The sequence below is a fragment of the Bombina bombina genome, chromosome 10, assembly GCF_027579735.1.
Source record: "Bombina bombina isolate aBomBom1 chromosome 10, aBomBom1.pri, whole genome shotgun sequence".
NCBI lineage: Eukaryota > Metazoa > Chordata > Amphibia > Anura > Bombinatoridae > Bombina > Bombina bombina.
The window spans coordinates 115207556-115235034 of NC_069508.1; the positions used below are offsets into that span (position 1 = coordinate 115207556).

Here is a 27479-nt window from a genome sequence, read left to right on the forward strand (position 1 = left end):
TCTGAAGTCGCTGTAATCATTCTAATATAAATCGCGATTGCGCTACCTCATTCTGATTTACTTTCAATTTGAAATAAAGGTGGAATTTAACTTGCGTGCAAACGGCCACAAAAAACCAATAGCGCTCTTGCGCAAATAATACCGCACCACTCGTAATCTAGCCTTTGGCCCCTATTTAACAAAGGTCTTGCGGACCTGATCCGACACTGCGGATCAGGTCCGCAAGACCTCGCTGAATGCGGAGAGCAATACGCTCTCCGCATTTAACATTGCACCAGCAGCTCACAAGAGCTGCTGGTGCAACGCCGCCCCCTGCAGACTCACGGCCAATCAGCCGCCAGCAGGGGGGTGTCAATCAACCCGATTGTACTCAATTGGGTTGATTTCCGGCGATGTCTGTCCGCCTGCTCAGAGCAGGCGGACAGGTTATGGAGCAGCGGTCTTTGTGACTGCTGCTTCATATCTGCTGTTTCTGGCGAGCCTGAAGACTCGCCAGAAACACGGGCCGTCAAGCTCCATTCGGAGCTTGATTGATAGGCCCCTTAAGGTGTTGATTATAATCTTGGGCTTGTTGTTTTGCCATTGTGTTTTTCCAGTGATCCCAATCTGCCATTAATAACTCTGAAGGTTAACATTTTTACCTCCCAAAAATAACTCAAAAACGGTATTAGCATCGTTAAAGGATAGTCTAGTCAAAATTAAACTTTCATAATTCAGATAGAACATGCAATTTAAATCAAGTTTCTAATTTACTCCTATTATCAATTTTTCTTAGTTCCCTTGGTATCTTTATTTTAAAAAAGCAAGATTGTAAGTATAGGAGCTGACCCATTTTTGGTTCAGCACCTGGTTAGCACTTTCTGATTGGTGTCTAAATGTAGCCACTTATCAGCAAGTGCTACCCAGGTGCTGAACCAAAAATGGGCCGGATCATAAGCTTACATTCAAATAAAGATAACAAGAGGACAAAGAAAAATTGATAATAGGAGTAAATTAGAAAGTTGTTTAAAATTGTATGCTCTATCTGAATCATGAAAGTTTAATTTTGACTAGACTATCCTTTTAACTTCCAATTTCATAAACTAAATCCCCCCCCTAACAAATGCATAAGACTAACAGGTTAAAAACGTCTGTATATTGATCTCATTTAATAGTGTGAAGTTATATGTGCACAATTAACCTGTTGTGCCCCAAAACCATAGAGATATCTGTGTATGTATTTTTAAGGGTATTGAACAGGAGCATTATCTGTATAGTGGGCATGTGTGTTTGTTGGGTTATGGGCAGGGACGAAACTACAGGGGGTGCATAGGTCGCAACTGCGACTGGGCCCCTGAGGGTGACTACAGGGGTTAGTGTTTCTGCTTTACCTATTGGTGTTTATGTGTGCGTGCATGTATGTATGTGACTGGTGGGTGTATTTATGCATGCATGTATGTGTGTATGTTTGTATGTATGTGACTGTGTGTGTGTATTTATGCATGCATGTATGTGTGTGTGTATGTATGTGACTGCGTGTGTATTTATGCATGTATGTGTGCATGTATGTATGTGACTGTGTGTGTATTTATGCATGTGTGTGTGCATGTATGTATGTATGTGACTGTGTGTGTATTTATGCATGTGTGTATGTATGTATGTGACTCTGGGTGTATTTATGCATGTATGTGTGTGTATGTTTGTATGTATGTGACTGTGTGTGTGTATTTATGCATGCATGTATGTGTGTGTGTATGTTTGTATGTATGTGACTGCGTGTGTATTTATGCATGTATGTGTGCATGTATGTATGTGACTGTGTGTGTATTTATGCATGTGTGTGTGCATGTATGTATGTATGTGACTGTGTGTGTATTTATGCATGTGTGTATGTATGTATGTGACTGTGTGTGTATTTATGCATGTATGTGTGTGTATGTATGTATGTGACTGTGTGTGTATTTATGCATGTATGTATATGTGTGTGTATGTTTGTGAAACCAGCAAATTTCAGACATTGTTACTACAGCATGGGGGGCAGGGGCTAAACAGTGTCACTATACAGTACCACTATATACAGTTAGGGTTGCCACCTAAGCCAAGTTTTCCTGGACACTTATGAGTTACTCATACTGCAGGGTGTGCAGGGAGGAACATGTATTGTGTTTCTGGACAGCTCTATTCATATTCCTCCCTGCACACCCTGCAGCATGTGTAACTTCTATGTGTTCTGTATTTTAAGGGATGGGTGGCAACCCTAATATACAGTACAGGGGGGGGGGAGCTGTAACATGTCACTGACTACTGTGGTCACTTTATAAAGTACTGGGGCGGGTAGGATCAGGCCAGCCATCTCACCGGCAGATTACAGACTGTCGGCTAGATTACGAGTTGTGCTTTAGGGTAAAAAAGCAGCGTTAAGATGTCCTAACGCTACTTTTTTACGCCCGCTGGTATTACGAGACTTGCAGGTTTAGGGGCACCGCACACTTGTTTGGCCTTACCGCAAAACGACTTACGTAAACTTCGTAAAGTCTTTTTTCTATGGGTCTTCCTTAGCGCCGGTATTACGAGTCTGTCCTGGGAGGCCAAAAAGTGAGTGGTACACCCTACCCTGTCAAGAGCCTTAACGCATTTAAAAGTTAGTAGTTAAGCGTTTTATGGTACAACGCCGTAACATAAAACTCTTAACTAAAGTGCTAAAAAGTACACTAACACCCACAAACTACCTATTAACCCCTAAACCGAGGCCCTCCCGCATCGCAAACACTATAATAAATTTTTTTAACCCCTAGTCTGCCGCTCTGGACACCGCCGCCAACTACATTATATTTATGAACCCCTAATCTGCTGCCCCCAACATCGCCGACACCTACATACTATTTATTAACTTCTAATCGGCCACCCCTGACATCGCCGACACCTACATTATAATTATTAACCCCTAATCTGCCGCTCCGGACACCGCCGCCACTATAATAAACATATTAATGCCTAAACCGCCGCACTCCCACCTCGCAAACATTAGTTAAATATTATTAACCCCTAATCTGCCGCTCCGGACACCGCCGCCACTATAATAAACATATTAACCCCTAAACCAACCCCTAAACCGCCTAATCTGCCGGCCCTAACATCGCTGCCACCTACCTACATTTATTAACCCCTAATCTGCCGCCCCCAACGTAGCCGCCACTATATTAAAGTTATTAACCCCTAAACCTAAACACCCACTAACTTAAATATAATTTAAATAAATCTAAAATATTCCTATCATTAACTAAATTATTCCTATTTAAAACTAAATACTTACCTATAAAATAAACCCTAAGCTAGCTACAATATAACTAATAGTTATATTATAACTATCTTAGGGTTTATTTTTATTTTACAGGCAAGTTTGTATTTATTTTAACTAGGTAGAATAGTTATTAAATAGTTAACTATTTAATAACTACCTAGTTAAAATAAAGACAAATTTACCTGTAAAATAAAACCTAACCTAAGTTACACTAACAATACAATATAATTAAATAAATTAACTAAATTAAATACAATTACCTAAATTAAGTTAGCTAAAGTACAAAAAAACTAAACACTAAATTACAGAAAATAATAAACAAATTACAGATATTTAGACTAATTACACCTAATCTAATAGCCCTATTAAAATAAAAAATACCTTTAAGTGATGTCATCCAAGATGGCGTCCCTTAAAGGTACCGTCATTCTGTAAGAAGACTCCGGATGAAAAGGATGCTCCCCGTCGGATGTCTTGAAGATGGACCCGCTCCGCGCCGGATGGATGAAGATAGAAGATGCCGTCTGGATGAAGACTTCTGCCCGTCTGGAGGACCACTTCGCCCGGCTTGGATGAAGACTTCTCCCAGCTTCGTTGAGGACTTCGGCCTGGCTTGGATGAAGACGTCTCCCGGTAAGTCGATCTTCAGGGGGTTAGTGTTAGTTTTTCTTAAGGGTGTATTGGGTGGATTTTATTTTTAGGTTAGGGTTTGGGCGGCAAAAGAACTAACTGCCCTTTTAAGCGCAATGCCCATCCAAATGCCCTTTTCAGGGCAATGGGGAGCTTAGGTTTTTTTTAGATAGTATTTTATTTGGGGGGTTGATTGTGTGGGTGGTGGGTTTTACTGTTGGGGGGGTTGTTTGTATTTTTTTTTACAGGTAAAAGAGCTGATTACTTTGGGGCAATGCCCCGCAAAAGGCCCTTTTAAGGGCTATTGGTAGTTTAGTCTAGGTTTTTTTTTTTTATTTTGGGGGGGGCTTATTTTATTTTGATAGGGCTATTAGATTAGGTGTAATTAGTTTAAATATCTGTAATTTGTTTATTATTTTCTGTAATTTAGTGGGGGGTTTTTGTACTTTAGCTAATTTAATTTAATTTTGGTATTATTTAACTTAATTAATTTAATTAATTATATTGTATTGTTAGGTGTTAGTGTAACTTAGGTAAGGTTTTATTTTACCGGTAAATTTGTCTTTATTTTTATTTATTTTTTATGACTTTTTTTATAGAGGTTCATTTGAAAGCATACAATAGCATAAGGATAATTTCGATATCACATGAAACAAATTTAAGTATACAATGGATACAAATAGTAAAATGGGAAAAATAAATATACATAGAATTGTACAATAGACATGTGAACAATGTAAAAGGAGCATGCCCTCTAGTGACCTCCCAGATAACAGAGTAGGCCACTCTTGGGCCTCCAGAAAGGGCTAGAGTTTTTAAACCAATGGGTAGTCATTTGAGACTGAGGAGACTGCTGTTGAGTCTCAAATGATAAACCTATTTTCTTAATGATAAGAACATATGGTATAATTTCACTTGCTTATTAAAAATGATAATATTAAAGTTTAAATATGGAATATTAAAACTTAAGCATAAACAAGAACCACCTAATATTAAATAAATGAATGGCAACTGAAGAATGACTGCTCACTTCAATCTGCTCAGAATGGCATATTAAAACACAGTAAACCACATTGTAGAGTAATGACTAACATTGAATTAGGTAGTCTGGGGGGCTATCATGTCCCTCTAACTGGTGAGGATAAGGAATGGAATATATAAACCAGGCTGCATTAACCCTTAGCAGTACCATTGTAGTGGCCTAAATGTGTAGTAGATCCAACTTTTTAGTAGTTTCTATCTAGCCTACATATTAAATGATTTAATTGGGAGGTATCTACTATATAAGTCCCAGACAAAAGCTCAAGCTGAGATTGCTATGTCCATTCGGCCGCAAGAGACATGGCAGGAACCACTCTTATTAGCATAGTAACTATAATGTCAATACGGCAGTAGAGTAACGTACTTGCTCTAGTAGTGTCTGTAGAGAACACATGCAACTGCGTTATCAATGAATGGCACCTACTATTAGGGCACAATGTGAAGACTGTAGTGTACTGTATGAGGTCCACAGCATCATGGGCACTATATATAAGCACATTAACATAGCATGATATTAAAAAATGCATTTCCTATCAATGCTATAGTGTAGACAGGATGCTGGATCTAAAGAGTCTCATTTAGAGGGTTCTGCCTAACAATACAGTGACCATAACGTGGCTAACCTTTGTATCAGATCTACTTTAAATATGCCAATAAGGAACATATGTATAGTTAGGTGGTTCGCTCCCCTAGAACTAATACAGAGGTCAGAGACTATAAATGAGTATTATAGACCTCACTAAATGTGTAACATAAGGAGCTTGCTTACTTATAACCATTATACAGTGGCACAGGAACACAGAACAACAACAACATACTTATTTCACGATAATATCAACGAGTTGAGAAACTCCCCAACCATCAGATCTAATGTCTTCATTAACAGTCTCTCAATTAGCACTACCATGGTTCATGGCCACGCATAGAATTCTGCTCTCAACATCCACAATACATCAAAAAAGCTCAGTGGATAATTGCAGGCAACAGGAACAGCAGCAGGCCAAACGTGAACTCCCAAACATCCCATACTGCAACCAAAATGTCACTGAATACGTGAACATGATCAGTCTCAAGCACTTCCAGCAGTAAGTATTCTGTGTGGGCTGATGCATATCAGGGAGGTATAAGCCCATGCAAGGGATCTATCCTATCCCCATTTTGCGAAACCGGACATTGGAAAAAGCCCAACACCACAGACTGGTCAGACTTTGTGAGTTAAAGAGACGAGACTTGCGAACGTAATTCTAAAAATGGAGGAGTAACACTGCAGGAGGTAAAGGAGGAATGATTTCTGTAGTCCCCCTCCGAAGGCTGACTTCTTAGTTAGAAAGCGTCTCAACTGCAGTTCTCTCTGCTGCGACGGCACATTATACTTTGTTCTGTAAGATCCTGTGTTTCCTCCCAAGGCTTCCGCGGGCTTAACTACCTCTAGAACCGATGAGGCTGTGCTTCGGTGGGGAAATTGACTACCACTCGTAACTCCCATGCAAGAAGCCGGAATCATAGGTTCTCTCTTCTGAGCAGTATGCTCCGTGTGCAGAGCTATATTTGATTGCCCCAATGCAGCGCTCAATAGGTCCTCCCCTCCTTCCATTGTATAAGGTTCATCAGCAACAAAACAACTTTTAATCACGGAGTGGAGCTTCCTATAGTGGTCCTCCAGTAGGGAAATAGTTGTGGCTTCAGCTGCTTTTAGACTCAGCGCCATTGTTTCAGAATGGTTGGTTCTACTTCTTCCTGTTTTGTGCAGTCAGTAGGACTGCTTTACCCGGGAAACCGGGGGGAGTGTTAGCTGGATTGTTGTAGGCCGCTGCCTCAATCTCTAACGGTCCAGTCTAGAGCTCCAAATAGGTTATCACCTTGATATTGGTGTCGAACAGCTTGTCCAATATTTCCCTACACTAAAGTTGATAGTATAAGGAAGGATGGAGTCCTGTTTGAAGGATAAACAGCGGCTTATCTGTATTATGTTTAGAGCAACTATTTTCTGCGTCCTAACATGGACGCCGCCCAGGCACGCCCCCAAATTTGTCTTTATTTTAACTAGGTAGTTATTAAATAGTTAAAAACTATTTAATAACTATTCTACCTAGTAAAAATAAATACAAACTTGCCTGTAAAATAAAAATAAACCCTAAGATAGCTACAATGTAACTATTAGTTTATATTGTAGCTAGCTTAGGGTTTATTTTTTACGTATTTAGTTTTAAATAGGAATAATTTAGTTAATGATAGGAATATTTATTTAGATTTATTTAAATTATATTTAAGTTAGTGGGTGTTAGGTTTAGGGTTAGACTTAGGTTTAGTGGTTAATAACTTTAATATAGTGGCGGCGACGTTAGGGGCGGCAGATTAGAGGTCAATAAATGTAGGTAGGTGGCGGCGATGTTAGGGCCGGCAGATTAGGGGGTTAATAATATTTAATGTTTGCGAGGAGGGAGTGCGGTGGTTTAGGGGTTAATATGTTTATTCTAGTGGCGACGACGTTGGGGGCGGCAGATTAGGGGTTAAAAAGTGTAGGTAGGTTGCGGCGACATTGGGGGCGGCAGATTAGGGGTTAATAAATATAATGCAGGTGTCAGCAATGTCGGGGGTGGCAGATTAGGGGTTAATAGGTGTAAGATTAGGAGTGTTTAAACTCGGGGTTCATGTTAGGGTTTTAGGGGTAGCCATAACTTTTATTTTCCCATAGGAATCAATGGGGCTGCGTTACTGAGTTTTACGATGCTTTTTTGCAGGTGTTAGACTTTTTCTCAGCCGGCTCTCCCCGTTGATTCCTATGGGGAAATCGTGCACGAGCACGTACGACCAGCTCACCGCTGACTTAAGCAGCGCTGGTATTGGAGTGCGGTAATGAGCAAAATTTTGCTCAACGCTCACTTCTTGTCTTTTAAAGACGGGTTTGTAAAAACTCATAATACCAGAGCTGCAGGTAAGTGAGCGGTGAGGGAAAACTGCTTGTTAGCACCGCACAGCCTCTAACGCAAAACTTGTAGGTGTGTGTCACTAACTCACTATATACAGTACTGGTTGGTTAAACAGTGTCACTATATACAGTAATAGGGGGTCAGACCATTTCATAGACTGTGGGCACAGGGTACCTCCTTTTGCAGACATGTAATCAGATTTACATTTTTTTTTCTGTGTTAAATGTAAAAAAAAAAAAAAAGACGATATGTATCAATTTTTTTTTTTTTTTTTTGGGGGGGGGGGGGGGAGTAGGGGGGCCTTCTTAGATTCTTGCACCTGGGCCTTGTGGTTTCTAGTTACTCCTTTGGTTATGGATTTGGCTAATTTTTATTAGTGTAAAAATGTTTTTTGTCATTTTCTATTAATTATTTGTATTATTAAGATAAAGGAAGCCAGTTACAGTAATTACAAGTAAATGCATGTGCTACAGGTAAAATGCATACAACTTACAAAACAAATAAATCAGTCAAAACACTCATTAATAAATAAGACAGGAGACCATAAACCAGTTGAGCTAAGGCAACAGAAGATTATTCTGTTTCTAGTTGTAGTCATTAACTTCTGTTAATATAAAGAATTGCCGCCAGATCTCAATTTGGTATTGCAAGAATGTCACATACTTAAAAGCCATAACTGGCCAGTTTATGCCAATATCATTAACTAATAACAATAACGAAAGCTTTATCAGGTCTTTAAACTTTTGAAATGAAGATGTGACTTAAACAAAGAAGAATAAAGAGAACTGAAATAAAAAACAGGAAATAAGGAAAGACAGAAGCATGATACAGAAATGAAATATAAGGTATAATCAGCAATGGGAAAAAAGGAGGGAGTATGGAAGTACACTGGTGCGTAAGGTTAAGTTGAAATAGGATTGGTGAAGACCTGAAGAGTTCCTTGCTAGCCTTAGTGATTAGAATGCTTAAGGTTGTTTTACATATTCTTGCCAGCACATTTTAATACAGAGGAACATGTTAATTTGTTTCTTTTAACATAAACATACTCTTCAAGGTCCAATATTTCAGTGTTTCTATCCCACCAATCCATTAAAGGGGTTGTTGTTTTCAATGTATAAGCAATAAGGGAGTTTGGCGTTATTAAGGCCTTTTTGTAGCACTTGAAGAAGGTCTTTATGTAGCTAACTATAGTCCAACTATAGGGCCACAGTGGGGTCCAAGACAAACTTGTTCTCTAAGATCACCCTTGCAAAGTAGTCTATCCCTGACCAGAACTGAGTAAGGCTGGGGAATGACCATCAGATGTTAAGCATTGCCCCCGACCCCGACCCTAACATCTCCTTCAGCACAGCTTTAAATATGTAGATAAACACCTGAGGAGAATTTTCACATTCAACTCAAGGAGATGGGATAAAGCGAATATTTTTTGAGTGAATAATCTTTATACTTTTTCTGGGTAGGGAGTGTCCTACCTAAATCATTCTCCCACAATAATACAAATGAAGATAATGGCTGAGAAGACAGGGAAGTCATTTGTGTGATAAACAATGCCCATGGCTGGCGTGCATCATTTTTCAAACAATAAGGAGGGGGGGGGGTATAGGAATTATTGTGAGGAGAGTTAGAAAATAAATGGAGCAGTTGGGCATTTTTCAGTCACCTTGCAATAGATCAATCACCCACATCTCTCATATATTCTCTCATTTTCAGCCTGCTTCACTCCAAAAATGCATAATTGGGACCATGCCTTCACTACCCCCCAGCACCTAGAAAGGCTCAAGACCACCTGTCAGCTCTGCATTACATGGTAAGGGTGTTAAGAAGAGTGAAAGGTCCAAATATGTGGCAAGTCTTTCAGGATCATTTCTCAGTTATGAAAAAGGCTTCTGACCAGAGGGAACGACTGAGTTTGTTATGGTCTGGCATGTATGGGTATCAACAGAACATATGTCCGGGACTTAGAAAATAACACCAGGAAGTCAATCTGCACGGATATTTTGTTTTTCACGACACAATGCCAGTCTAGTATACATTGAAGTGCAACTGCTTTTTAGTAATCAATTATATTAGGGCTTTATAGTAATCAATTATATTAGGGTCACCAAATGTTCCATGTTAGAATTTTTATTCTCCAAACAAAGGCTTAGATATCACCTTTTAATTTGTTTAATACATTTTTTAATTGAATTTGTGCTGCCTGCCTACATTACATGGGGACGGACATTACTTTTTATGGCCTGCAAACAACCTACCCACAAGTAGCTCAGGTTGTGATGCTAATGCAATACCAAGATATTTTAAAGAATTTTCAACCAAACAATAAGAATCACTAATTAATTTCAACAGGGAAATACAGCAAAAATAATATAAAATAATGTCCCGATAAAGATCAGTGTGTGCACCCTTTAAGGATATAGTCCCAATAAAGGAAAATCCTCATATAGCCCCATTGTTGTCAGCATCTAGTACCTCAGAAGAAAACAGGAACAAAATAGTGAAGTATCGTAGGAGTTATTTAAATGAATTAATGGCAAAATACTCACACTTATGAGAGCTATGACTTAGCTCTCAGTGACAAGAGCAGTAGGTATCAAGCCCCTCTATTAAGTTAAAAACTATTTTAAAAAGGATATATACAGCAGATACAAAGTCACAGGTATACAGGTGATGGCATAAAACCACCACTTTAGTATGACCAGCCCGCCAGGTAAAACACAGCATTCTCTGTCTATCATAAGCAGTAATGCACATAACAGTCCTGCCCTCTGTGTGACGTAGTAGTTCTGCTCAGCCCAATGATTACTGTCCGACGTGCGTTTCACCAGGTAAACTGGCTTTTTCCTTGAAATAAGTTGTCTGGGGTTTATCAAATACTTTTAATGAAACATTGTCCACTAAATGTGTCCTTAAGTAACAAGAATTTGGATTGTGATCAGAAAAACTAAACTGGCACATGTGAAAGGGACAGTAAAGTAAAAAGTACACTTTCATGATTCAGGTAGAGCATACAATTTTAAACAACTTTCCAATTTACTTATATTATCTAATTGGCATTGTTCTCTTGGTATTATTAGCTAAAAACATACCCAGGTAGGCAAAGGAGCAGGAATGCACTACTGGGAGTTAGCTGCTGATTGGTGGCTGCACATATATGCCTCTTGTCATTGGCTCACTACATGTGTTCAGCTAGCTCCCAATAGTGCTTTTAACAAAGGATAATAGAAGTAAAATGTTTACAAATGTATGCTCTATCTGAGACATGAAATAAAAATGTGGAATTTTATGTGCCTTTAAGTATAGGAATATTTTTTACTGAAAAATTAATGAAAAAAGTGCTGCTAATAAAAAACAATCCAAATAGCTGATTGTGATCAGCGAAAATGGCTATTCAAAGTCAGTATCAATCAGATAATTATGAAACCATAGATTGCAAGGTTTAAACATATACAGGCATACCTGGTTTTATTGCGCTTTGCTTTATTGCTCTTTTTACAAATTGAAGGTTTGTGGCAACTCTGTGTTGAGCAAGTCTATTTTCCTAACATATATACACATATAAACACACAAACACACATGAATACACATATATACACATATAAACACACAAACACACATGAATACACATATATACACATATAAACACACAAACACACATGAATACACATATATACACATATAAACACACAAACACACATGAATACACATATATACACATATAAACACACAAACACACATGAATACACATATATACACACCTATATATAAACACCACTAGCATAAAGATTATGAGGCCTATTTATGAAAGGTCTTGCGGACCTGATCCGACAGTGCGGATCCGGTCCGCAAGACCTCGCTGAATGCGGAGAGCAATATGCTCTCCGTATTCAGCATTGCACCAGCAGCTCACAAGAGCTGCTGGTGCAACGCCGCCCCCTGCAGACTCGCGGCCAATGGGCCGCCAGCAGGGAGGTGTCAATCAACCCGATCGTATTCGATTGGGTTGAATTGCGGCGATTCCTGTCTGCATCATAAGAGCAGGCGGACAGGGTTATGGAGCAGCGGTCTTTAGACCGCTGCTCCATAACTTGTGTTTCTGGCGAGTCTGAAGACTCGCCAGAAACACGGAGCTTGATAAATGGGCCTCTATGAGTCACTGAAGGCTCAGATGATGGTTAGCATTTTTTAGCAAAAAAGTATTAAGGTGCGTACATTGTTTTTTTAGACATAATGCTATTGCACACTTTAAAGACTATAGTACAGTGGTTTTTTTAATATATCTTTTTATTATAGTTTTAACTTTAACTAACACACAACATATAGACAGAAACAAAATACCATACAATATTATTGCATATCGTATCATAATACATGTTAACAAAGTACATATATATTACAGGGTTAATTCCCAGGAATAAAAAAATGTAGCATAGGTTATGCAAAAACTTCACATATACTCCGTCCTCTCCTGCCCCTCCTTCTCTCTTTAACAGAAATTACTTCCTGTTATCCACATCCCAAATACAAGTAAGAAGAAAAAAAATATATATATATATATAACACACAAGTACACATTAATACACTTATATGCACGCCTATATATAAACATCACCAGCATAAAGATTATGAGTTACTGAAGGCTCAGATGATGGTTAGCATTTTTTTAGCAAAAAAGTATTACGGTATGTACATTGTTTTTTTTTAGACATAATGCTATTGCACACTTTAAAGACTATAGTACAGTGTTAATCTAACTTTTATATGCACTGGGAAACAAACAAATGAGAATGACTCACTTTATTGCGGTGGTCTGGAACTAAACCTGCAATATCTCTGATATTGCAGCACAACAACTGGTAATTGGTGGGTTGTACAACTACTGATCAGCTAGCTGGTGATTTCCTTCTTGATCGCTGCAATGTTCGAAGCTCCGCAACAATACTTTACCTATGTATTCAGCCCATTTATAGAGTTAAACACATAGGGGCCGAAGGCCTTGAATGTAACTGTTTCCGCGCGAGCCTTCAGGCTCGCTGGAAACAGGAGTTAGAAGCAGCGGTCTTAAGACCGCCGCTCCTTAACTCGTACGCCTCCTCTGAGGCGGCGGACATCAATCTGCCCGATCGCATACGATTTGGTTGATTGACACCCCTGCTAGCGGCCAATCACTGCAAATCTACAGGGGGCGGCATTGCACAAGCAGTTCACCAGAACTACTTGTGCAATGATAAATGCTGACATGTCCGCTCGCACTTTGTTAAATCGGCCCCATAGTGTCAATCTCAATCCTTTAGAAATCAGTAGAAACCTTTTTCTAAAGGAATGTGATTGCCCCATAGTTATCTAAGGACAGAAATGTACAAAAATGTCATGCTCTAATTAAGGTTGACAGGTGTCCAGTATTTAGCTGAACAGTCCAGTATTTGGCTGTCCAGTAAAATCTATACAAAAATACTGAACACTTAAATGTTCAGTATTTTTAAAGTCCCCTAAGTGTCAGTTTAATCTAAAGGGCCTCCTATGCCTCTATTCATTTAAATATGTCAACAACAAAAAAGTAACACTGTGTGTGTCACAGGTAGTAATGGAAGTGTTAAATCATGACTTTCCAAAGCTTGGGCCGCTGCAGACGCGGAAGCGTCAGTGAGATCCGGGGGGTTGGCGGGGCAAACCAACATGCACAGGCTACAGGGGAGCAAGCTGCCAGAAACGGCCGGTGGAGCCGTGCAAGCACACAAAAGAACAAAGTGAGGCAGCTGCTCTGTAAGGAGTGCAAAAATCAAGGGCTTCCAGAAAAAAGGGTAAAAGAAAAAATCCTTTATTGAATCATTTAAAAATGCAGGCAGTACAGGGCAAACAAACTCCCTGACTAGTTTCGTGCTCTGTTGAGCACTTAATCATAGGGTGAGTTTGTTAGGTGTTCATGGCCCTTTTAAAGGCACAGAACACCTGTATACAATTACATATTTAAAAACTGCAAAAATTGTTAAAAGTACATCAACATTCTACAAACACTATAGATGGTTTATGTAAGAAGGAACAAGTACATTAACAAATAAATAAATAAATTCCCTGAATGAATGAATTGACAAATATCACAAGTGGGATCCAAAAGAGAGACATAGTACAACCTTTGTTGAAAAACACACCATATTATATTAGAGTACAAATCGAAATTGTTATTATTATCATGAACTTATTACATATATTGAATTTATTACATATATTGAATTTGCTTGTAGAACATGTTAGAAGATATATATATCTGTTTATACATTTATACATTTATGCAACCATAATTGGGTAAGTCATACATCCTTCAATACCCCCTATTGTATAACAAAGTCACAAAATCGCATATGAACATGATATCACTATGACAGTGTTAAATTGATGTATGTCAATATATATACCCAATCATTACTCCTGTGCACCCCTGGCAGTTAAGGGTGTCAAATCATTACTGTGTACACGTATTACTGGCAACCAAGGGTATAAAAACACTTCTCAGTTGTGAAATAAATAGATGGCAGAATCAAGGGGAAACATAAGGTTAAGGTTTTAGGGGACATTGTGGGACTTCACCTACCATTTGTGTCCAGTCACCTATAGGTTGCTGGGTATTTTTATGAAGCACAGCTGGCAACCATGGCTATAATGAATTAGAGCATAGATTTTATACATTACAATGTCCCTTTAATTTTATTTCTAAAACAAAGCCAATTCAACGCACAATTAATGTAAACAGTAAACAGCTGCAAATATGACCTCTTCAATCAGTCTATTTATATTGATTTTAGTCTTCTGTGTTTGTTAAATCACAATAAAGTCAACTCTTCAAAGCTCAAAACAAAATATAACAACATATCTGTCTGATAGGTTTACCTACCAATCAACTGGGTCGCCTGCTTCATTTCGGCAGGAGATTTCGGCAATGGTTACAGAAATTACAGACAAACATATCCCTGCAAGAAAAGATAAGCCAGACATTGCAACTCCTAGTTGAAGATTCTTCGGCTCATCTTAAAACCAAAAAAACAAAACGAAAAAAAGAGAAGTTAACTTCTGTTTCTGGGCTTAGTTTTATTTATACTTTTAGTAAAGAACATCACATGAAGAAACCACAGAATGTTTCATTTGTTTAGCTGTAAAAACATATTTATTGACTAGCACTAGATATTCTGTTGGAGGTTTTCTGACTGAATTTTTGTTTGCTGATGTATACAAACATTAAAGGGACACTGAACCCAAATTTTTTTCTTTTGTGATTCAGATAGAACATGCAATTTTAGGCAACTTTCTAATTTACTCCTATTATCAATTTTTCTTCGTTCTCTTGCTATCTTTATTTGAAAAAGAATGCATCTAAGCTTTTTTTTTGGGGGGGTTCAGAACTCTGGACAGCACTTTTTATTGGTGGATTAATTTATCCACCAATCAGCAAGAACAACCCAGGTTGTTCACCAAAAATGGTCCAGCATCTAAACACATTCTTGCATTTCAAATAAAGATACCAAGAGAATGAAGAAAAATTGATAATAGGAGTAAATTAGAAAGTTGCTTAAAATGTCATGCTCTATCTGAATCACAAAAGAAAAAATTTGGGTTCAGTGTCCCTTTAATTTCTAGGGGAAATTGCAATGAAGATCTGTTGTTGCTATGGCGACAGCATTGGCTCAAAAGAAGAACTAGGTTAGTCAGTTATCTGCAGGAATGTAAGGAGTTAACATAACATATAACACAATAATATGATGGGGAAGTACAGTTCTAGCATTCTATTGCAAAACAATTTTCAGTGAAAACTGCATTAAAAAAAAGAACTTTATCTGTGCCCCGTGTATGGTCATATGGTGCTGATCTTGGCATAAAAAACAAACAAAACTTTTTTCTTGTAGTGCTGATTTAAAGCAGTTTATTTTTCCTTGTATACTAGGACTGTGTACCTTCAACATACTCAGTGCCAGATTAAAGGCTTCATAGGCCTGGAGCTGAAGATTTTGGTGGGCCTGTTTTTTCAGAAACACACTAAAACACACACAGGCACACACTCTAACATATACACAGGTGAACAAACACGCACTAACACACACACCAAGACTGAAACACACACACGCACACGCAGACAGACACACTAACACACATACAGAGACTGAAACACACACCGAATTCACACACACGCAGACAGACACACTAACACACATAAACAGATAGACACACACACAGACAGACACACTAACCTATACACAGATTCACACACAGACGTACAGAGACATACACTAACACACAGGCACACACTCTAAAACAAATAGACGCACACACAGGACGGAGTACATACGCACAGACTTACAAACACACACTAGCACACAGACACACTCACTAAAATACACACAGACACACTAACACGCACACACAGTTTCACACACACTTAAACATACAGAGACACGCTAACACACACAGACAAACACTACCACACACACACACATACCTCACAACATTTGTGGCTGGCTATCAGGGATTCAAGAGGTTGATGGGGGCCAGTTGTCGTTTTGTGGAAGGGGTCATGTTAAGAGGGGTGGGAAAGTGAGTGGGATTGTGGTTGTGCCTGGGCGGTTGGTGGGTGTGTCTGGGCAGTAGAAATGTGCGATTTGTTTCGGATCGATTAGGAAATTCGTCCGAATTCGGGAAATTCAGGATTCGGATAGATTTGAATTTCCGAATTAAAATAGTGCCGAATCTACCGAATAAATCAGAATTAGTTCGGATTTATTTGGTAGATTCGGATGGCCATGGATTACACTAGTATTGTACAGTATATTAGGTTATATCACTCTGCTATGGGTTACACCTAATATACAGTACATAATACTAGTCTAATACACAGCACATCCCACCTAATACTTACTGAAATTCTGAATTTCCGAACCGAATCTAGCCGAATTTATTAAAATCCGAATAAATCTGAAACGAATCCGAACCGAATTGATTCAAATTTTTCCGAATTCAAATCGATCCGAACCGAAATTCGGAAAAATCCGAATTGATCCGAACCGAACCAAATTTTTTCGCCATGCACGTTTACTGGGCAGTCAGCGGGTGTGTCTGGGCAGTTTATGGTCATGTCTGGGTGCTCTATGGGTGGAGATAAGGGAAATTCTGTAAATAGGGACATATTGCTGTCTCAGAGGGACAGCAGGACAGAGCTAAAAATCAGGGACTGTCTCCCTCAAATAGGGACATAGGGGCAGGTGGTAGGTCTGCTCACAAACACACTCGCCCAGACACACTCATTAATACACACACAGACAAACACTAGCACACACATTAATACACACACAGACAAACACTAGCACACACACACACATTAATATACACACAGACAAACACTAGCACACACACATTAATACACACACAGACAAACACTAGCACAAACACTAGCACACACACAAATTAATGCACACACACAAACACTAGCACACACACACACATTAATACACACACAGAAAAATACTAGCACACACACACATTAATACACAGACACACAAACACTAGCACACACACACATTAATACACACACAGACAAACAAACGCTAGCACAAACACTGACAAACACTAGCACACACACATTGTCACACATACTGACAAACACTAGCACACACACAAATTAATGCACACACAGACAAACACTCACACATACACACACATTAATGCACACACACAGACAAACACTAGCACACACACATTGTCACACACACTGACTGACACAGCACAGACTATAGAGGAAAATTATTGTTTGGTCCAGAAAAGTTTATTCTTCTAGGTCAATATAGTACGATATAAAAGTATAATTTTCTTGTTTCTTTAAATGGGAATAAAGTCACTTATGGAATATACAGGTTCCTGTTCTAATTGTGTTACTAACTTTGGTGGGTTGCAGTCTCCTTTTTAAGAGAATTTGCTAATAAATATTCAAGTTTTTATCATGCAGAATGCTGTGCTTTTATTTGTTTAAGAGGATATGTTGGGATGAGTGAGGATGCAGGAAATTCACACAGTCTCCTTTTTCTTGTTCAAACTCAGTGATGATTATACATATAAAACCTACATACATATCTTCTATAGGCCACCCATGATATATCCTGGATAGTCTCGTAAAGGCTTTGGTGATTCCTAAGGGGGTTTGGGTAAAGTTTTGTCAATCCCAGGTGAGGAACTGTGACAGTGAATAAAAAAGTGACATAGGTAACAAAAAAGTGAGTGACAAAGAGCAGAACTTACCACATGTAAGTAGCTATACCATGGAAGACTGGTAGATCTGAAGATTCCCCCTTACCTTATCAGATAAGAAGCTGTGTAGTCCTCTGCAGTGTGCAATGTGAGTTGAGTCACTTAATAGCTGTAGACCGATGTGCAGAGAAAGTTTACTTTTCCCGCAGCCCCCCTCTATACTTCCATTGCTAAATATATGGCACCGTTTAGTGCAACATTCTGCTGAACCAATGACATAAAAAAAAAAGATTCTAATAAAAAAATTGGTTACTGCACTTGTCATGTGCTATTCAGGGACATGGGCCTGGAGTTCGGCTCCACCAGCCCCTAGATTTATCCATCTCGGAACATACTATAGACATACTATAGACATTTATGTCCCTTTAAAGGGACATAAAAGTGCAAGAAGAAAATGCTTTATTGTGTTAGTGCTTTGTATTATTTGTATTATTGCACTATTGCTTAGTGTAAACTATGGGTTAAACCCCTGCAAAGCAGTTAAAGGGACATTAAACTGTTGAACACAGCTACAATAGAATAGTTACGACTCACCAGGCTATTGTTTTCCCTCCTGTGACCACAGCTCTCTTGATATTTATTCTCCTGTTTAACTCTTTAAAGGTGCCAGATGCTCAAGCTCTGCATCTCACACTGGGCCCGATGATCAAAGTGTTTTTACAAATTCTAATCATGTTTTGAAAGTTACAAACTAGGATCATACTTTGTATATTTCCGTGTATCTTTTACAGATTACATTACACTTTGTATTTGCTCAATTGTAAACTAAAACTGAAAGTTTTTAGAAAGTGGGAGAGACAGGGCAGTTCCCTGAGCTGAACAGGAACATTTCCAGGGTATGTCTGAAGCTCTTGCATAATTATTGTGAAATTTGGTAAGCATTTTAAACAAGCTGGTCTCATTGCATTATCTTTAAATTTGTATGCAGGTGAAGATTGCTCATAATTCACAAAACACTTATTTTAACTGACAAAAAAGTAATATATTCTAAAACACAGGCAAAAGCAAGTTAAATTGTAGTGAAAACATTTCTATTTAATTTGTAATTGATGCAAACTAAACCTTTAGATCCTCCCCAGGTGTTCTTCAGTTACCTTCTCTCTCCCATGTGAAATTTTGTATCCCAGAGAGCTTAATTACTTTCTATGGACACCACCTCTCATCTCTCTGGGACTTCCAGATTCCATCCTTTTTCTTACAAAGTTCAGTGAGTTCAGTGAGTTTTGTGAAGTCTGCAGTATAATTTATTTCCAAACTAGAAAATGTTTGATTATCCGGCCCATAGAAAGTAATGAAGCTCTCTGGGAAACTGAAGTTGACAGATTTTCAGTTTTATTTTAAATAGAAGAAATGCAAATGCAATCTAATTTGTAAAAGATACAAATAAATATACAAAGTATGATCCTAATTTGTTAAAGTTACACAGAAAATGTGAAAGCATAATCAAAATTTCTAAAATCACTATCCTAAATACACTGATGTATACAAAATAAAATACAAAATAGAAAGTGCAAAGTTTAAATGTAATACAATTTAATGTGAAGTGTAAAGTAATATAGAATACAAAGCACAAAGTGTAAATGCAACAGAAATCTCCTGTCATGCAGTGCTATATTGCACTGGGCATGTCTCTACTTCACATACAGAAAAGAAGGGAATGTACCTTGGAGAAGTATAGTAAAATCTGTCTTTTAAGAATTTCAGGGTTGGCTCCAAGGGGGGGCATTGGGGGGCAATGCCCACCCAAATGGAATGCTGTGCCCCCTCAAAAAATACCTCCCAGTGGTAGCTCTTCACAGCCCATACACTCCCAATAGAAGCTGCTCTCCAAGCAGCCACTCTATGTGGGAGCTAAACTCAGCCAATCAGCTGTGCCGGAGTCTCTCTTGTCTGGGGAGGCGTGGAGTCGGACTGGCGGTAAGTGAGAATCAGAGAGAGCCAAGTCACGTGTATGACAGTGACTGAGAGTGTGCCGGTGGTGTTGCTTCAGCAGCTGTTCGAGAGCCGGAGGACAGAGGAAGTTTGCCAGTGAAAGTGAGACCAGTGGTGACTCAACGGTTATAGGGTAAGTCAAATTATTTAACTTTTTTCCTCCTTTTAAGCTGTCCACCGCTGAGAGTACGTCAGTTACACCTGTGCCAAACTTTTTGCTATAACGCCTGCGGCCCTGCATATAAAGAGGTGTTATTATTTAATTATTACTGGACCTGGTTCATCATTTAGTGCTAGCTGCTGCTTAACTGTTGCATGTATTTTTCTCTTGGGATTGTTAACGGTGTTTGACTGTAACATATGCAAGCTATTCGTAAGAGTAGTTAAGGATGTTTATAGTCAAACAATGGTTCACATTATCTTTTATTGTAGGCATTTATTAATTTCCAGTTACATGTTTTAGTTTAGAGCTATACAACAGTATCAACATATTTTATATTATGTATAGCCCTGACTCTCTGGGATAGAGAGTGTTGAGGTGAGAGGTAGCACTAGCTGTAGCCTGTCAGGTGGGATGTGCTACCTTTATGGCGTCATGTGGCAGATTTTATTGGAGTCACATAGAGGTGATGAGCAGTGTATTTCTTTAGTCATTGCTGGTTGGTTAAAAAGCAGTTTCAGACACTCACCTAAACTGCATTGACTGATATTTCCACCACAGAGGCATTAATATCTCTTTGCCACACCTCTGGGCATAAATAATATATTTCTGTCATTTACAAGGTATTTTATAATAAATCCTGACAGGGCCTTTTTATTATAGCTTACTCCTGTTATGTGTGTTTATCCTCAGTCCTGGAGGTGTCAGTTTATGTGTGTATCCTCAGTACTAGAGGTGTCAGTGTATGTGTATATCCTCAGTTCTAGAGGTGTCAGTGTATATGATTTAGACTTAATTCTTTTACCTAGTGATTTAGCACATATTCTCCAAATGTTAATAGTGGGGGATAAGCCAGCCAAAAGCTACACTTTCCTGCAGAATATGTAGGTCTGCTCTTATTTTGACTCTCATACATGCTTTGTAAATGCGTGCCCCCTTTTGAAAAAAAATGCCCCCCCATTTCATTCGTTCTGGAGCCAACCCTGAAGAATTTCACTAGGGATCTCGCCATGCTGGAAGATCATTTTAGATCATCTCATCTGAGCGGAGAGACTTTAATTATCAGGCCCACCAGGAGCTTAGGTATTCTCGCATCCTATGACAGACATTATTGTGCATTTGCGCTGTATCATTTGCTTCATGTTGGCGAGCATGTTACATAGTGAGAGAATTACTTTTCTGCATTTCTTAGTTTAAAAGTTCTGTCAAATATAAATTAAAAACCTTGTGAATAATATTTTATTTTAATAAATCATTCCTATATGTGCTCTGCGGAGAGCTATGTTCAAGGGGCTATAGTAATATACCTCCCAACAATTCCTGGAGGCCTTCCAGGATATGGAGGTGGGGGGGGTTGTTTTTTTAAGGACTGAGCCATGACAGCAGGGCAGGGCCATGGCTGTGCAGTTCACAGGACTGGAAATGTCATGAGCAGGGTTGGGCGAAACTGGAGCAGTTACTGGGAACCAAAACATTTGCCCTGTCAGGGGAAGCTGCAAGAGGAATGATAGACAAACTTCCGAACCCATGAAAATCCTACAATATTCTGGCAGTGGTGTCTCCAGAAACAAACTATGGGGGGGGGGGGGGGCACTTCCCAGATTCCCACTTGTGTTTTGTGGGCTGGGTCAGAATGGGAAGGTTGGGATGGATGTGCAGTAGGCAGAGTGATGGTGGGAAAACAATGATGGATAATCACAGTTAGGGTGGCACATCTCATTATGTTGGGGGACTAGTGCCACTCTAGCCTTTATGGCAACACTACTATATTCAGCACAGTTGGAGGTATGCAGTAAAGAAAAATGGTGTATAGAAACCCTCTAAGCACACCCCTAGAAAGGCCACTAATACAATTATGATTTGGATTCCAATTCAAAACAAATTCCCATGCAGAAACAATGAATTGCAGCTAGGGTGATTTTTTTATTTTCAAAGACCGTTTCAAATTCCAATCCGTAAGAACATTTACAGTTTTTACAATTTTTTTAAAGGTACAGTAAAGTTAAAATTATATTTTCATGGGGGGCGGAGTCGGCCACGGAACAGCATGGCCGCAAAAAGATAGTGCTCCGTGTAGCTGACTCCTGCCGTGACAAACAACAACCGACCAGGAGACATTTCCATAGACACAACCTGGGCAAGTGATTGGGGAAGCATCGAGGCACAACATATCACCATGTGAGAAGGCACAAAACTTCGGTGATATGGACATAACCCCTAAACTGGTGCGGCTTGGGCCAACAGACGCTGCGCAAGCGGCGCAAACTCTAACAACTGAACTGAGCGGAGTGGAGGAGGAGAGAGGGGTGGGGAGCGGTCTGCTCTGTCTAACAGGAATCCAGACATTGCGATCCAGGCGACAAAGTGGCAGACACATCGGCAGACACTAACACTGCCTCAAAGGTATGGTGAGGGGAAAGCGGGGACCCACAATCCTTAAACATAAAGGCCTGATCAGCCATTCCACTCTCATAATCCAGGGACTATGCACAAAAGTACCGGAGGTGAGAACCTTAACCACAGCCTTGCATACCCCCCCCTCCCCTCAGCCACGCATGAGGCCATAGTGGTGCAAACACGGGCTGCAGCACAGAGACACTCCATGTAAAATTTAGAAAAGGCACAATACAGCCGCAGCCATACTTTTCCCTATAAGCAGTTATATAGCACAAGTTTTTGAATAATAACTCCACTGGGGAATGCAAGAGATTGTGGCACACAGTCTGAAATAACACCCAGCAACCACCCATGTAAGAGAGAGGTGTCTACGGGTTCTATGAGAGCCATTGTGAGAAAAGCTTTTATTCAGGAGAGAAACTTTTCAAAGACAGAAGAGGAAATTATCTGAGCTAGTACACTATTTACAGCGAGTTCCCAGACAGGACAAAGCCACCTCCAGATCTATCACAAAGATGGCATCTAAAAGACAGCAAATAACAGATAAGATACAAAAGCCAGCAGGCCCCTCAAGCTCCAAGCTGAACTCCTTCTTTAAGACAGCGGTTACACCTAGTGCAACTTCACCAAGCTTTCCCTCCTCAGAGAGAGAAGAAGGTGGTGCAGAAGATACCCACCCTGAAGAAGAATCTCCCCTCACCAGAGCAAATCTCAATGCCTTACCCTCCAAGGAGGATTTTACAACTTTTATGCAGCAAGTTAGTCAAATAATCCGGGATGGTTTGGCAGAAGTCAAAAAAGATGTTACCGAGCTAGGTAATAGAGTAGTACAATTAGAAGAATATGCTGAAGAAGTGTCAGAATCTACAGATCTTACCACACTGCAGCTTCAACAGCAAAATACAGAGATTATACAGCTACAAAACCAACTTGAGGACTTAGACAACAGGGGTCGCAGACAAAACTTAAGGATCAGGGGCATCCCCGAAAACATCTCGCCTGCAACATTACAGCAATATTTACAAGGCCTGTTCCGCTACTTGCTTGACACAACAGCAGAAACAGAAATAATGTTGGACAGAGCACACAGAGCATTGAGGCCAAAAACCACAATCCTCTGCACCACCTAGAGACGTTATTTTAAAATGCCATTATTTCCAAGAGAAAGAAAACATCTTATCAGCAGCGGGAAAGAAATCACCTGTCCGCTACCTAGACACCCCTCTTCAAATATATGCGGACTTAAGTCCACTCACCTTATCAAAACGCCGAGAGGTGGGTTTCCTCACTACACACCTAAGAGGATTAGGGGTACCATACCGCTGGGGCTTTCCCTTTTCTTTGAGAGCATCCAAAGACAACAAAGAGGCCATTTACAGAGACTTGGAAGATCTGGACACTTTTTGCACGCAATTAAATATAGCACAGCCAAAAATACCTGAAGACAGCAGCAGAGGTCAGGTAGAAAACGCAGTACATCACCTATCACGAAAAGCACAAAGGCAGAAATGGACAACGGTCCAAAGGAAATCCAGATCGACACTGAGGAAACAAGTACATAAAGACCCTAATACTACAGCTCCTCCATGAAGATACAATCAGTAACATCCATAAGGACTACCTTTATACAGAACAGACCCATTATTAAAGTGGGCCAAGAAGATACAGTTAACAGTCCATCTAGCTTGTGAATCAGTAACAAGCCACCTAAGTATTCATTTTTGTTCTCCAATTGTTCTCTTTGTTTTCCTTTTCTTTTAAATTTACCAAAAAGTTATTAGCCATTAACCCAGACTCTAGAACTGTATGTATTCTGGACAAATGTACATTTTCTTTTTTTTTGCCGGTGGGAGCAGCAGCAGCAACTAGATTGCTGTTTCCCCCCACTCTTTTAGTATTATGAGAGTAGTCTATATAATGTTAGACGATGTTATTTTGTTCATCGTTATGTTTATTGTTAACAAGTTATTTAGTATTTATGTGTTCCTCTTGATTCATCCACAGAATCATTACTTTAGGAGCAACGGTTGTCTCCTACAGCTACAAGGGTTAGTCCCTGGTCCTTCGGGCTGGGGGGAAGGTTGGAAGCCTCCAGGGAATTACATCTCTCAGCAAGGTAAGAACTCACAAGTACACCAGATAAAACACGATGCATAGAAACATATGTATAATATCACAGAACACCAAGGGTCTAAACTCCCCTTCAAAAAGATCCATAGCATTAAAATGGTTTGCTAAACAGAAAGGCTCGATTGTATTTATACAGGAAACCCACTTTGCCAAAAATTCAGAACCCAAATTCTCTTCAAGAGAATTCCCCACAAGCTACCTTAATTCCAATGTGAAGAAGAAAAACGGGGTGGGAATCATGATACACCGTAACACACCCTTTCAGCTGATCAACACAATAGGAGATAAGGAAGGTAGAATACTCATAGTGATAGGGTTAATATACAATAGACCCGTAACATTAGTTAATGTTTATGCGCCAAACTCCAGTAGAACACCCTTTTTTAGAAAATTGCTCCCATTGGTCTTAGAAAATAGGAAAGGAATACTAATTTTGGGGGGAGACCTCAATGTCACCATGGATCCTCTGCTAGACACGACCTCCTCTAACACAAACACAGCTCACAGACCACCAGACTTGGTGTACCGTTGTCTTAGGCAGTTAGGACTGATTGATATATGGAGGATACAACATCCCCAACAAAGAAACTACACATTCTACTCCCACCCCTGGACCTCATACTCACGACTGGATTACCTCTACATAGACCAGTTAAATCTCTCTCTAGTGGCAGACTCTGACATCCAACCAACCGCATGGGCTGACCACTCAGCGGTCTCTATCTCCCTAAACTGGCCAGAAACCCTGGTTAGCCCTTATATATGGAAACTCGATGAATACCTTTTGCGCCACCCAACAACACATCAGTCTTTATCCACATCAATCACAGAATACTTCCAATTCAATGCGAATACAGAGGTATCACCACTTACGGTATGGGAGGCGCATAAGGCAGTGGTTCGGGGAGAGTGTATTAAACACAGAGCTCACATTAAGAAAGCACAAAACATGGAAACGAACACTCTACTTTCCAAGTTGCGAGACTTAGAACTAGAACATAAACAACGACCAAAAGATCCACACCTACTATCTTCAATCACTACAGTTAGGACGGACCTAAATAATATACTTGTGAGGGAGGCCCAGAGAACAGCACTAAAACTTAGGAAAACATTCTTTTTCGAGGGAAATAGAACAGGCTCGCTGTTAGCAAGAGCCCTGAGAAATAAGACCAGTCAAACACACATATACAAAATACAAAAATAGAACGGGAAAGACACCCATGACAGCAAGGAAATAGCAGACATCTTTAGAGATTTCTACGCCAGATTATACAATCTAGAACAATTAGAGATGAAGACACATATTGGGAAAATGGAACAATATATCCAAGAGGCGAGCCTGAGTCCCTTATCTGAAAACCATAAGAGAGATTTAGATCTACCAATAACCCTAAAAGAAATTCTGACAGTTATATCCCATCTCCCAGTGGGGAAAAGCCCGGGCCCAGACGGGTTTACCAATTCGCATTATAAATATTTCAAACATCTCCTAGCCCCCCACCTCTTATCTCTGTTTCGAGCCATAGATAATAACCTCAGATTCTCACCAGATATGCTACTAGCACATATAACAGTTATATTAAAGCCAGACAAACCACAAGAATTAAAGGGTAGTTATAGACCCATCTCTTTACTAAATTCGGACATAAACATATTTAGCAAAATTATAGCAAATCGTATTAACACAGTACTGAATGAAATCATACACACCGACCAAGTGGGCTTCATGCCCTGCCGTGAAGCATGCGACAATACAATACGAGCGCTATTGTTATCTACATATGCAAAATCATATGACATACCGGCAGTGATAATGACGACGGATGCAGAAAAAGCGTTCGACAGGACAAATTGGCTTTTTCTCAAAAAAACATTAGAAATGCTCAGTTTCAGACCCAAAATGATAGACAGAATCAGTAGCCTTTATACATGCCCAGGAGCCAGAGTTAGAGTAAACGACTTGCTGTCAGACCCATTCCCCATACAAAACAGCACGTGTCAGGGGTGCCCTCTCTCACCCATCCTATTTATTCTGACAATGGAGGTATTTGCAGCGCACATACGCAATAATAAGGAGATAAAGGGTATCACGATAGGTCCCAACGAATTTAAAATCGCTATGTACGCGGATGACGTCCTTTTTTCAGTTACCTCCCCCAGTAGTACCATCCCAAAGATAATCAGTGAAATTGAGAAATTTGGTGCTTTCTCAAATTTTTTGATTAACCAAACCAAGTCAGAAGTCCTAAATGTTTCACTTAGCACATCGGAATTTTGTAAACTTTCGCGAGTCTGTCCCTTACGTCTACAGTCAGAGTCAGTCAGGTACCTAGGTATTCACCTCTCCCCCTCACCCTCCACCCTTTTCCAGAAAAATTATGAATCACTGCTTGGAATTATATCTAGAGACCTCGTCACCTGGGCAGCCAAAACACTCTCATGGTGGGGTAGGATCCACTCCATTAAAATGACGATATTACCCAATTCTATATCTATTACAGGCCCTACAAATTCACCTTCCCTCCTGGTTCTTGAAGCGGGTACAGGGACAAATAAACACATATGTCTGGGGCAAGATTAGACCTAGAGTCAACAGGGCCACTCTTTACAGACCCACGATCATGGGTGGGGTGGGTCTGCCCAAAATAGAGGAATACTATCACGCTGTAACCCTCCAGAGGATACTAGATTGGCA

The 27479-nt window shown here is 39.7% G+C and overlaps 1 protein-coding gene across 1 annotated transcript in view; it reads right to left on the bottom strand.

Annotated features, from left to right (window-relative positions):
• DNASE2B (deoxyribonuclease 2 beta) overlaps nt 1–14888 on the bottom strand; it is a 146697-nt gene extending 131809 nt beyond the window's left edge. The window contains exon 1 of the mRNA XM_053693838.1: nt 14768–14888. Coding sequence (XP_053549813.1) covers nt 14768–14868 — 101 coding nt within the window. The 5' untranslated portion in view covers nt 14869–14888. The remainder of the gene's footprint in view (nt 1–14767) is intronic.
• Between the last annotated feature and the right edge of the window lie 12591 nt (nt 14889–27479).